We start from the raw sequence: 13,145 nt of genomic DNA on the forward strand, positions 1-13,145 counted from the left end.
CTTTTGCGTATTTTGTGGCATTCTATAAACATATACTTTGGTAATGACTTGAGCATTCTATTTACATACCCCTATCAATATCATTTATGCTGAACACTTTTACTTCCTGTTTATGTTGATCGACTTGAGCATCTCATCTTCATATTATTGATATGAGTTGTATGAAAATATAACAACATTAGATTATCAATACCTCATGAATGTATCCATTATATAACCACGTGTTTAAACCAATCACAAAGTAAGTACTAAGAACCTATTTTATCATACAAAAATGCTCCTCGTTATTCAATTTTAAAAGAAGAAGATAAGTGTAATTAACAATCAACTAAAGTTACTACATTCTTGTGTCATTTGGAGTTGAGTCCAATATACACTATAGACTTTCTACAAGTTTTTTTTTTGAATATGCAGACAAGAATATAAGAACATAGAATAATAAATTGACAATTCTTTTGTTGTTTTAATTTTCCTTTTCATTTTACTATGGTACTATCTAAAATCCGCAACATGAGCTTTACGAAAGAACTTTATGCAACAGGGAAAACCCAATCATAATTGATTGTAAATCGAAATCACAATTAAGACATAAAACGTTAATCCACTAATGGCACAATCCAGAATTGGGAAAATTGAAACCCTAACTGAGAATATTCAAAATTCATACACCATGGGAATCCCTAATAAGAAGTACCTTAGATTTATTGTGATCGCAAACAACTTCGAAGTGCAACAACTTCTGACAAACTAGCCCACAACGACGAACACAAGATGAAGCTCACGTGAAGAAAACGATTCGACAGAAGAAGAAGGATTTGATAGAGGTGAATCATACGAAGAAGATGATGGATTTTGAAAACATGATACAAAGAAGATGATGAAGACGATGGATTTCGCGGTATGAAGAAGATGATGATTTTAGTGGACCTCGTGGTGTGAAGAAGAAGATGAAGTTTGCTTTCTGTAAGAAGGTTAACTTAAAAAAAAAACAAATAGAAGAGGGAGGGAAATTTTAAAATTTAAATGTTGATTTTAATTAGTCAAAATAATAAATTTAATAATTTCTGTAAATTAATTAGTTAAAATAAGTAGGGTCTTATTTGCAATATTTAAAAGTTTTCCTCTCCACTTACTGTATTGTAGACCTTCTACACTCTAACCTCTAACGTGTCATGACTTGAAATTTAATTGGCTGAACGACTGCACCGAAAAAGTCAATTTCCTAACTTCACCTTAAAATCTCCCAATCTACAAAGGTAAAATTGTCTAATTCGAACTATGCACAAAGAAAAATGCTAACAACACACATTTTAGCACACACTTTAACCAATCAAAGAGAGTGTGTTGAAAAGTATGTGTTAAAATGTGTGTTGTTAGCATTCCTCATGCATCAATGTAGGTTGTACAATGAGAAGTATTAGAAACATTATTTTTTCAACACTCTATTTAACACTCATTCATTTATCGGACGAAATCCATATAACCTTCACCACTTTGTATAAGATCTATTTTCAAAGTACAAAACCCACATTGATTTCACCTAATAAAAAGAGCAAGTGAGAACGTTGAAAAGAGAGTATTTGTAACACCTCTCTTTCTACTGTTGGATCAATATATACATTGGGAAATGTTAACGAGTGCCTCCGGGGCACTCTTTAAGACCTTTAAAAGGTAACCTTTTTTGAAAATTAATGTAATCTTTGCATTGTAAATTGAAATTTTTGACCTTTTTTATGGAATAATTTATTCTTTTGAAATGCTTAAAAAGTGCCCCGGGAACACTCGTTAACAAAAACCCTATTACATTACATCACTTTTGATCAAATAGCAAAACTTATTAATCTAATCGTAGAAAAGGTTTGTTAGCGATACAATTCAGAATTGAGTATAAGGAAATCAATAAAACACTTGTTCTTGTGATTATATGTTACTAGTTCCAAGAAGCCTTGAACTTTGGTTAGTTGGAAAAATGAATTAAACATACCCAATTGGAGAACACAATAAGTAGTCAAGAATTTTAAATAAGTAGTCAAACACAATAAATCTCAACTACTTCCACAAAATAAAAAGTGTCACACACACACACACCGGTCTCATAAAAAACCCATAATTTAATTATATTCTCCTTAACTGTCATTGTCATCTAAACTTCATAGCAAGCAGTACTCACTCATGGCTAGTGAAACTCCTGAGTTGAAGCCAATCCGTTTTTTCAAGATAATACTTGCTCAAAATCTTCATGCAGGAAAGCTTGTAAGCCTTTGACTTAGATATTTCTCTTATTTTTCTTGATAATCTTGAGTTAGATTCTTTGTTCAGGTAGTTTATATTGTTTGTACTTTGTATATCTTATAACATGATTACATTACTTTGTACTATTTTGCTTGCATGCTTTTACTATCACACAAGATTTATTTATTTTTTGATAAGATTGTCACAAGATTTGTTGGTCATAGTTTGTGGGTTGGTAACATTAGCTTGACTCATCTATGTCGCTACATGGCCAATTTGAACCTTTTATTTTTCCTTAATTTTTATTTCTTTCTGAAAACCAAACCAGCAAGTAATTAACTTGGGGTAAGATATTGGACAAGAATGACATATTGGACTACCAAAATGGAAGAGAAATTGATATAAATGCCATCTAACAGGGGATTTATAATTAAAAAAAAATGCACATGGTAAATTGCATATGAGTTTTATATTTAGGGAAAAAAAAATTTCTTCAAAGGGGACTTGTAATTAAGAATAATGAATCAAGTTTGGTCCACGAATGTGTTTTATGATGGACTTGACCACCAAATTTGTAGCCTAATGAAACTAGGGCGTTTCTCTTTAGGCCCCCTCAATATCTCTAAGGCCCCATAAATACACATATGATAGTTATCTATCGGATGTAATTTTTTTGGGAAAACACACATCCGGTACCGGATGTGTATTTAGGGGGGGTTAGTGATATTGGGGGGCCTAAAGAGAAACATTCACAAAACTATGGGCTGGTGCAGCCTGTTTACTCAATTCGGCCCACTTGGCTTGGACAAGTTAGTTCGGCCGGCCAGATTTGAAAACTAAGTTATTATTGTGGCAAATGTGAGTTAAAAGTCTCACATTACTTAGAAAAGTTATATCACGCATACTGATTTGATTTAATTATGACAGATGATACCAAAAAAGTTTGTGGAGAAATATGGAGAGGGTTTATCAAATGCTATATATCTAAAGACTCCAAATGGTGCAAAATGGAAATTAAATTTGGTAAATAGTGATGGCAAAATATGGTTTGAAAAGGGTTGGAAAGAATTTGCAGAGTATCATTCTCTAGCTCATGGCCATCTTGTGCTTTTCAGATATGAAAAAACTTCTCTTTTTGAGGTACATATCTTTGATAAGAGTGCCTTAGAGATAAATTATCCTTTTCAAAGAGTTGCAGCTAAAGAGGTATCTGGTCAAAAGAGAAAAGCTAACTCCTCTTTTGAATTCCATCAACCACGTGAAATAGGAAGCAATGGTTGTGTTGAAGTTGAGAAATTGCAAAAGGTAGCAACTTTGCATCATGCTGACAGAGGGTCCAGAGGTATACAATTTTGTGTCTTCATTGTCTCATAAAAGTTTCACAAGTTAATATAAATTAGGCTTAATAGCAGTTTTCGCCCCCTAACTTTCACGAAGTTGCGATTTTGGCCTCCTAAAAAAAAACTACAAAACCGCCCCTTAAGTTTTGCAACTGTAGCAGTTTTGGCCCCCCAAGGCAAAAAAAATAAAATAAAAAAATAACACGTGGCACCTCACTTAGGGAACCACGTAGGCGTAGACCGAGTCAAAATTGACCTTGGGGGTCAAAACTACCACAAGTGCAAAACTTAGGGGGCGGTTTTGTAGTTTTTTTTCTTAGGGGGCCAAAATCGTAACTTTAGGAAAGTTAGGGGGCTAAAACTGCTATTAAGCCTATAAATTATTAGCTTTTGTTAACATAAATCTTTAGCAGGTTTCAATATATAGAAACATGAAAGATGATCATGAAATATCAGCCTTATTGTGTTCAAATTTTGCAGGAAAACAAGTGATTACTGCTAAGAAAGTTACAACTCTTGAAAGAGCACAATCTTTCAAAACATGCAATCCATCCTTTCTTGTTGTCATGCGTGCATCATACGTTAAACACCGTTTTCTTCTGGTAAGTTGCAAAGAAACATTTGGCTTTTAGAAAATAAGTTGATAGTCAACGACATCAATAACCAAATCTCTCTAGTATTACTAGATTAAGGTGTGAGAAATATATATTGTTAATTTAAAAATAATTTAAAGACTATGTATGCACCAACTAAGGATAATTAGAGTAGTTAAGAATTTGTTAGAAGTTAATTAGTAGAGGAGATAACTTTGAATAAGTTTTGTAACTCGTTAACACATAGTTTATGTCTTCTTTCTCTTTCATATTTCCCCTTGATACCAGTTGGTCCTTGTTGAGCAAAAATTGCCCAGCTCAAATGGAGGGTTCTAACAATTATCCATTAAGATATCATCACATAGATGTTTACTGGAATATTAGTAGATATATTATAATAACATAGTGGTATTATGATTTGATTAGATAACTATATAAGAAAACACAGTACTTTTTAAAATTAAATCCTTCAAAAAATTGTACTTTTAAACAAGAACTTTGTACTTTTTATTCATTAACATTTGTCTTTTCCTTTGATTGGCAGAATATACCACGCATTTTTGGTAATAGACACTTTGATTTGGATCAGAAGAGAGGAGATGTTTATTTGCAGGTGTTAAATGAAGGAGTTTGGCCTGCAAAGTACCTAATCAGGATGACCCTTACAGGACCACATGTTAGACTCTCAGGTGGATGGAAGGCATTTGCAGAGGACAATAACTTGAAAATTGGCGATGTTTGCAAATTTGAGCTCATCTCTAGCACTATACTTACCTACATTGTTCACATCTTTAGAGAGACAGACAATGACAACACAAAGTGTTCAACTTCTCAAAGTAGGATCAATTGATTTTTAATTTTCATTTCTAATTATTTATATTTTTCATATGACAAATAAATTTATTCTTCTCATATGCAGAATTTTCCCAAGTGAAAGAAGAAGCTTCTCAAGGATAAAGAAAAGGAATGGAAATCATTACTACAAATCTACAATCAAATCACTACTATAATCTACTTCCAGAAACTAAGAAGCGTAACTAATGTTGCATGTATCCGGTGCATGTTCTAGGAATACTTCCTGTAACTAAGAAGTTCAACTTTTATTTTGTATTTGTAGACATTACTTTATGTTATTTTTGTTTTTGAATGAGCTATTATGCTTCTTTTCCTAATGTTAACCTATGCTTAGTTAATTTTATGATTGATATGTAGTAGTAGAGCAGAACGACCGATAACTGTTGAAAGTGCTACTATTATGAGGTGATCTCTGATGTGGTGTAAGTAGTTCTCCGGTGAGGGGAAATAAATTTGTAGGTTAGCACTACCACACTCAAATTAGTGACAAAAATAAGGAAGGAAAATGTGCGGAAAGTGTTGAAAATGTGATCATATGGCGGAGCCACACTCATACAGTGGAGCATACTTGTAACTAACTTTGTGAAACCGTGCGAGATGTGCGTGAGGCCGTTATAGATCATATGAACGATCTAGATTGATCGATGCGTGTTATTGTGCGGTAAAACGTACATGAATTCCTCTATTTTACCTGAACGATAACGATTATGAGTTAATGGACCGTCATGTATTGAGTCAACGATGTGAGCTGAGACCCATTCTAGAATGGTTGTCCCCCAAGACCTTACTATCTTTATGACGTAAGGATCCAGAGGAGATGATAAGAATGAGGCTAGACTAAGGATATTGCTAGAAAGTCGTTTGATAAAGCTCACCTGCATGTCCTCGAAGGTGGATCCCTTTAAGTGGGGTAGTTCTCACCACGTGATTGTCTACACATGTCTCATGCGCTCGTAGGACGAAAGGTAACACACTTGGGCCATTTGAGAATGGTTACGTTCATAATCACATAATTTTGTTGACATGTTGCGAACCACGAACAGGTACATGCATACCAATTCGTGGTACTTTTGTGAACTTGTTCTCGCAAATTCTTCAATAATTCTTTGAAATCGACGAATCGAGATAAATGAAGATCAAAGAAAGAGGAACCAAGATTGAGTAGGAGATATACAGGAAAACCTTTGGCGTGCATATAAAATTTGCATAAAATCTCTTTAAAACTTGGAGAGAAAAAATGTCTCTTACAAAATAATAGCATAAAAAAGGAAAAAAAAGTGAATATATTTTTTTTTGGTAAGTGGCCACTACTTAATTGCATTTGATTATTATAACCTTTTTCACACTAATTAATTTAACTAATTAAATATCACCCCCTTCGTCTCAATATAACTAAGCCATTTGATCATTCCATGCTTTCTCCGTTCTCAAATGCATGTTGTAGTTAACTAGTACTTCACATATGTCAATACACAACTCTTTAATTATCAATGATAAAAAGTTATAAAATTTAATATTTTAAAAATATCCATTGAGACAAATCAAACATTTTACGTGCTAACATTTATATTTATATATTAGTTGACAAATATGGTCAAAATAAGTTATTTGAATAGTGTATATTGTAAAACCGCGACATGTATTTTGGAACGGAAGAAGTATATATTAAGAAAAATGTATAGGTGAAAGAGGGAAAAATGGTTTAAGTACCTTTTTCAAGTATTGATGCATTCACCATTATCATAAATGATTTAAGTACCCTTGTCAAGTATTGATGAAAATATTAATATTATTTAGACTGTATAACCGTAAAAAAAAAAGGTAATCAATATTACATTGAAAAGTGTAAAGATTAATTCATTTTAAGACAATTTATTTTACAAATGAATCATTTATTATGAGACGGAAGAATAATATTGATAGCTTACAATACTTAGTTAGGTAATACTAGTATTGGTACTACAAACTAGCGTGTATTGAAGCTCTATATCCCAATATGTACTAAGTTCTTCACATGTCGCGTACTTGTGTATCGTAACTTATATGTACCTTGTATCAATGTGAATTGCGAATTACTCCCTCCTGAATGAAATACAAGCAACTATGGTAGTTGAAAAGTTGATGTATGTGGACTAAATTTTTAATTACATACATTGACCTTTCAACTATTTGCTGATATTTTATTCCGGAAGGAGTAGATGACTATGGTTACATTCTCGAAGAACAAATTTATTACTTCAACAATCTTTCTTAATAACCGTGATTTTATTTTTAAACTAGTCTTATAAAAAATGATAGACGAGTACACCCTCTGATCACTATTATAAGCAAAAATCGACATTTTAGATTTATTCATAAAATGATGTATGTGATCCATAATAAAGATCATATACATCATTAATTAAATGAATCTAAAATATAATTTTTTTGTTTATGATAATAACCGGAGGATTGTATGTTGAAAACTGCATCATAGAATTGATACAGAAAGAAATCAATACTACATCCGTCTCTAATTATAAGACCCTTTTGAGAATTTTTTTATCCCTTTTAATAAGACCTCTTTGCTATTTCCAATTACATTAATTATTTCTTTACATACATGCCTTTATTTATTATACATTTTTATCTTTAATCAGCAATAAATAACATATGGAAAACATAAACTAACTCTCTCTTAAGATAAAATTTTAAAAACAATAGTGATTACAACCAACTTTAATATAAGGGAAATGTTAACTTGTGCCCTCAAGACACAAGTTAATGAAACAAATATAGAAATAGCTCATTGGAATGTGTGCATTACATTTAATCTTTAGTTTTTTAATGAGTTGAATGCACAAAATTTTATAAAATATTTATTCTTTTAGATTTTTTAACATGTGCCCTAAGGGCACAAGTTAACACTGCCCTTAATATAAATATTCACTTTCTTAATTCCCGTTATTTTAGTAAAAGGTCCTATAACTAGGGAGGAAGGTGTATTATAACACCGGTAAAGATCCTCTCCATTTGGCATAATAAATGGAGTATGCAATTTGGAGAGAGATAGACAAATAAAATAGATAGTGGGTCCTACTATTAAGTGGGTCCCACCATCATTAATTACTTTTTAGTTTTTCGAAATTTTTTTGTGTCTACATCTCTCCTAATAGATGAAATGGAGAGAATAATAAATGGAGAGGATCTTAACTCTTATAACACTTGTGGAGTAATTATGATTATGTGTTACTAGTTCCAAGAAGTCTTGAACTTTAGTGAGGTGGAAAAATGAATTAAAACTTACGACGCATTTAAGAACGGAGTAACTCAGGGTAGTATGGGTATCCAAACAATAAATTTCAACTACTTCCACAAAACAAAAGAGTGTCACACACACACACACACTCAGTCTCATATGAAAGCAGTATCAACTCATGGCTAGTGAAATTTCTGAGGTGAGACCAACCCACTTTTTCAAGGTTATACTTGCTCAAAATCTTCATCAAGGAAAGCTTGTAAGCCTTTTACTTAAATTCTTTTCCTTTTCCTCTGATAATCTTGAGTTAGATTCTTTGTTCAGGTAGTTTATAATGGTTAGAACATGATCACATTACTTTGTAATTAGTTGTATTTTGCATGCATTTTATTATGTCACAAGATTTGTTTGTCATAGTTTGTGGGTTGGTAGCATTACCTCTACTTATCTATGTCGCTAATGGCTTCATGGCCAATTTTAACAAATTCTTTCTTCTTTTTTTGTTTATTTTAATTTTAATTTTAACCAACCAGCTAGTAATTAACTTGGGTAAGATGGAAATTGCTTATCTCACTTCTCAAATTGCTCTTGTTGGTCAAGCGATAGTCGGCTACAGTTCGGCTTTTCAGCAGCAATTAATTGCCTTTGATACTTTTAAGATCGGCTAAACCGACTTAAAAAGTTATTAACCCGCTCTAAAAAGATCCCAAGGGCACTTAACTGCTGCTGGACATCAAACGGTAGTTAACTACCGTTGATGTATGTTTTTGAGCAATTTTAGAAGTAATATGAACAATCTCCGGGTAAGATAACATGTATCATGGCATATTGGCCTACCAAAATGGAAGGGCAATTGAATAAGGGGCATCTAAGAACGGTATATAGGCCTTCTCTAATAGTGCTTTGTATAGAAAACATATTGCCAAAAATAATTTCATGAGTTATATCGTGCATACTAATTTGGTTTAATTAATTGACAGATGATGCCAAGAAAGTTTGTAGAGAAATATGGAGAAGGTTTACCAAAAGATATACATCTAAAGACTCCAAATGGTGCAAAGTGGAAATTAAATTTGGTAAAAAGTGATGGCAAAATATGGTTTGAAAAGGGTTGGAAAGAATTTGCAGAGTATCACTCTCTAGCTCATGGCCATCTTCTGCTTTTCAAATATCAAAGAAATACTCATTTTCTTGTGCACATCTTTGAAAAGAGTGCCTTAGAGATAAATTACCCTTTCCAAAGAGTTGCAGCAAAAACTAATAGGGTCTCCAATGGTCCAGGAAATAAACCTCCAAGTCATGAACATTGTAGAGCATCTCAAAAGAGAAAGGTTAACTCCTTTGAATTTCATCAACCACGTGAAATTGGAAGCAGTAGTTGTTTTAGAGTTGGTAAACTGCAGAAGGTAGCATCATTGCATCATACTGACAGAGAGTCCAAAGGTATAAGATTGTGTCTTCATTGTGTCATCAAAGTTTCAGAAGTGAACATGAAAGATGATCATGATTCATGAAATATTATCCTTATTGTGTTCCAATTTTGCAGGGAAAGAAGTGATTACTGCTAAGAGAGTTACAGCTCTTGAAAGAGCACAATCTTTCAAAACATGTAATCCATCCTTTGTTGTTGTCATGCGTGCATCATACGTTGATCGTCATTTTCTACTGGTAAGTTACAATGAAATATATGGCTTGTAGAATCAATAACCAAATCTTTCTCTACTCTTTACTAGATTAAGGCGTGAGAAATATATATTGACTATCTAAAAATAGTTCAACTATGTATGCACTAAGGATAATTAGAATATAATCAAGAGTTGTTAGAGGAGTTACTTAGTTGATTAGTTTGTTAGGTGATTGATAGGTTCTGTTGTTATTTTGTTTATTCTCGACAAGTATTTGAATAACGCTTGAGGGAAGGGGATAATTTTGATTAAACGAGTTTTGTGACTGATTAATACATATTTTCGATCTTGATTAATACATGTTTTCTGTTTTCTTTCTCTTTTCATCTTTCCGTTGATACCAACTGTTCCCTGTTGAGCAATTGTGCCCAGCTCAAATGGACAATCCTAACAAGTGACATCAAGATTAGATAAACGTACAAAAACACTGCTAATGCATAGTTCTTCACATTAAATCGTTTAAAAAATCGTACTATCAACAAGAACTTTCAATTTTTTATTCATTAACATTGTCTTTTCTTTTAATTGGCAGAATATACCACGTATGTTTGGTAATAGACACTTTGATTTGGATAAGAAGAGAGGAGATATTTATTTTCAGGTGTTAAATAAAGGAGTTTGGCCTGAAAAGTACTCTATCAGGAAGACCCGTAACGGACTACAATTTGAAATCACCGGTGGATGGAAGGCATTTGTAAAGGACCACAACTTGAAAGTTGGCGATGTTTGCAAATTTGAACTCATCTCTAGCACTATACTTACCTTCATTGTTCATATCTTTAGAGATACAGACAATGACAGCACAAAGTGTTCAACTTCTCAAAGTAGAATCAATTGATTTTGAATTTTCATTTCAAATTATTTCTTTTTTTTACTTGACAAATAAATTTATTCTTCCATCCTATGCAGAATCTTTCCAAATGAAAGAAGAAGCTACTTAAGGATAAAGGGAATGGAACTCATCACTACAAATCTACAATCAAATCACTACCACCACCATGGAGTTTTAGATCTTAATGAAGCTTAATTAATGTTGCATGTATCTAGTGCATATGTTTTAGGAACACTACTAAAAAAATGAAAAAACTTGATGGTATATGCTATGTTTCTGAATGACCTATTATGCTTATTTTGGCTAATATTATCCCTAGAGTATGTTTTTGTTTTAATCTTTGTTTTGTAGTTATTTATGATTAAATAATAATTGGTCATCCACTCTTGCTATAAATGTTTTGGTGTCATAAGTTCTGCACATGAGGAAATCAAGCCAAAACAAGGTTTGAATGTTTGACTTAGATTGATAGGAAATCTACTCGTATTTCTCAATGTGTGATTGACTAATTAGGTTTAACTTACTCACAGGCTAGGTCAAGAAACTCCCATTCTCTACCGCCTTCCCAATACATAATATTATTAAAAAAAAGGAGAAAATATGTACAAAAAGGGGGGACTAGGCCAAAACCCTCAGGAAATAAAATGAAATAACAAACAGAAGAACAAAAAAGGCTACGGAAATCTAAAGTTGGGCAGCACATGTCTGTCCCTAGCAAAATCAATCGACCGTGAAGAAGGCATGGAATGATACCAAGTAGTGACAGTCACCATCTAGTCCAGGAAAGGAATTCTATGCAAGAAATCTGAAGCAAAGTTAAATCTGCCCAAAGCTGTCTACGCAAAATATATTAAGTGCTAGAATAAATTCCTACGACCTTGCAAATATGTTCCAGCACCAAACATTGAGAAGAAGAAAAAATAACTGTAAAAGAAACAACTGATTCCCACACCGCCCAAAGATTAGGAATCTGAATATTCCAAAAAATATAATTCATTTAGATTGCGGAAGAGGACCCTGGGAGCGGGTTTAATAAGAGGCCTTATTCATTTTTTTTTCTACGACTTTGAGATAACCGAGGAGAAAGGAGCGTCATTGACAGCAGCTTTCGCCAACCAAGTATTCATAAAGTCCATTTCCTTCTATAACGTAGGGTCCACAATTGCATCAGCCGGAGCAACAATGCTGCTAACATCTAAAACCGGTTCTACCACATGATGAACAATAGTTTCATGATCCGTCCCAAGAGTGGAACGAACCACATCATCTGTAACATTAACAAGTTGCAAACTGAAAGAGTGATCAATATTGCGATTTACCGTGGAAGTGTGGTCACCCTGCTGCTCAATTTCTCTCTGCTCAATTTGTTCAACCGGAATTTGAGATGTGACATCAGTATCTTGCTGTGTGGCAGTTTGCTCAATTTGTTCAACTGGAATTACGACATCAGTATCTTGCGGAGTGGCGGTTACTTCCAAAGGGATGGCAGCTGTTTCTTGTTGGCAACGTCCATGGTAACTTTCTGCGCCTGCGGCACAACCTCAGGCACCACAACTTGCGCATCTGCTTCAACAGTTAAGGGGACAACATTTTGCTAGGGTGCTGCAAAGGCCATGGAGGAACCGACACCAGTAGGATTAGCTTCAATTGGAACCCAATGTTGCTTCTTTGTCGGAACCGGTTTCTTACCTTGGGCAATTTTTTCCGTGTGTGCATTATTGTCTTTCCGAGGATACAACCACCTACAAGCGGTAACTTTGTGACCAATGTTTTGGCAATGTGTACAGAAGTCCGGAAGCCATCACAGGCCACCCCAACATGAAAGGTGTAACCCTCCCTTTCCACCGTGATTTCGTGAAAAATTTTCTTTGAGAAGTCCATATCAATAAGAATTCGAGCATAATAGCCATTAATGCGCTTAGTCATCGCATTATCAATGAGAAGCGGCGTGCCCAAAGCACTAGCTATTTCGCGAAGCATCCTATCCATCCAATATTCCTGTGGCAGTGCCATCAATCGGATCCACACCTGAGCATGAGTGTTGTGTTGTGTGTGCAAATTAAAGTCCTTGGTCCATTCAAACAACCGTACGACACCCTGTTTCAAATTTACAGTTATCGTTGCCCACACAGTACGTAAATCCGTTTCATAATGACAACATGCTCCATGTTCCATTTGTAAATTTGAGCAAGCTTTGGTTTACCCCTGTAATATATTTTTAAATTCTAATCTTGTAATTTAAATTAGATTTTTTGTTTGTAGACTTTCGTGAAATTAGACTATACAAAATAAATGATATGACACGGGGTAAAGAGGCAAAAGTACCATAAATTTTGAATTTGATTCCACGAAGGTGAAATAGGAAAAAAA

The 13,145-nt window shown here is 33.7% G+C and overlaps 3 protein-coding genes across 4 annotated transcripts; 2 read left to right on the forward strand and 1 right to left on the reverse strand.

Annotated features, from left to right (window-relative positions):
* Positions 1-1,929: 1,929 nt before the first annotated feature.
* Positions 1,930-5,337, forward strand: LOC146906668 (B3 domain-containing transcription factor VRN1-like). Its single transcript, XM_085730295.1, has 5 exons — positions 1,930-2,253; positions 3,160-3,574; positions 4,053-4,174; positions 4,710-5,001; positions 5,085-5,337. The coding sequence occupies exons 1-5, from the start codon at positions 2,173-2,175 to the stop codon at positions 5,120-5,122; spliced, it is 948 nt and encodes a 315-aa protein (XP_085586421.1). The 5' UTR covers positions 1,930-2,172; the 3' UTR covers positions 5,123-5,337.
* A 2,952-nt stretch (positions 5,338-8,289) lies between these two features.
* Positions 8,290-11,082, forward strand: LOC146906669 (B3 domain-containing transcription factor VRN1-like). 2 transcript variants are annotated; one of them, XM_085730292.1, is made up of 5 exons: positions 8,290-8,517; positions 9,239-9,701; positions 9,805-9,926; positions 10,476-10,767; positions 10,853-11,082. In XM_085730292.1, the coding sequence occupies exons 1-5, from the start codon at positions 8,437-8,439 to the stop codon at positions 10,882-10,884; spliced, it is 990 nt and encodes a 329-aa protein (XP_085586418.1). In that variant the 5' UTR covers positions 8,290-8,436; the 3' UTR covers positions 10,885-11,082. The 2 variants fall into 2 exon arrangements, with proteins under 2 accessions (XP_085586418.1, XP_085586419.1); XM_085730293.1 differs by having other exon boundaries at positions 8,380-8,517; positions 10,545-10,767.
* An 835-nt stretch (positions 11,083-11,917) lies between these two features.
* LOC146906670 (uncharacterized) lies at positions 11,918-12,950 on the reverse strand. Its single transcript, XM_085728931.1, has 2 exons — positions 12,512-12,950; positions 11,918-12,315 (listed from the first exon to the last, which is right to left on the reverse strand). Exons 1-2 carry the CDS (start codon positions 12,948-12,950, stop codon positions 11,918-11,920), a joined length of 837 nt encoding a protein of 278 aa, XP_085585057.1.
* Between the last annotated feature and the right edge of the window lie 195 nt (positions 12,951-13,145).

The sequence above is a fragment of the Medicago sativa genome, chromosome 7 (assembly GCF_051527215.1).
Source record: "Medicago sativa cultivar Bolivia chromosome 7, Bolivia_mono, whole genome shotgun sequence".
NCBI lineage: Eukaryota > Viridiplantae > Streptophyta > Magnoliopsida > Fabales > Fabaceae > Medicago > Medicago sativa.

What these genes read in the sequence shown, in the direction of transcription:
- LOC146906668 (XM_085730295.1), top strand. Translation starts at nt 2,173, where the DNA reads ATGGCTAGTGAAACTCCTGAGTTGAAGCCAATCCGTTTTTTCAAGATA. An exon ending in ATCTTCATGCAGGAAAGCTT is followed by an intron (nt 2,254 to 3,159) that starts GTAAGCCTTTGA and finishes TAATTATGACAG; the next exon opens with ATGATACCAAAAAAGTTTGT. An exon ending in TTAAACACCGTTTTCTTCTG is followed by an intron (nt 4,175 to 4,709) that starts GTAAGTTGCAAA and finishes TTTGATTGGCAG; the next exon opens with AATATACCACGCATTTTTGG.
- LOC146906669 (XM_085730292.1), top strand. Translation starts at nt 8,437, where the DNA reads ATGGCTAGTGAAATTTCTGAGGTGAGACCAACCCACTTTTTCAAGGTT. An exon ending in ATCTTCATCAAGGAAAGCTT is followed by an intron (nt 8,518 to 9,238) that starts GTAAGCCTTTTA and finishes ATTAATTGACAG; the next exon opens with ATGATGCCAAGAAAGTTTGT. An exon ending in TACTGACAGAGAGTCCAAAG is followed by an intron (nt 9,702 to 9,804) that starts GTATAAGATTGT and finishes CCAATTTTGCAG; the next exon opens with GGAAAGAAGTGATTACTGCT.
- LOC146906670 (XM_085728931.1), bottom strand. Translation starts at nt 12,950, where the DNA reads ATGGAACATGGAGCATGTTGTCATTATGAAACGGATTTACGTACTGTG. An exon ending in GTTACCGCTTGTAGGTGGTT is followed by an intron (nt 12,316 to 12,511) that starts GTATCCTCGGAA and finishes GTGGTGCCTGAG; the next exon opens with GTTGTGCCGCAGGCGCAGAA.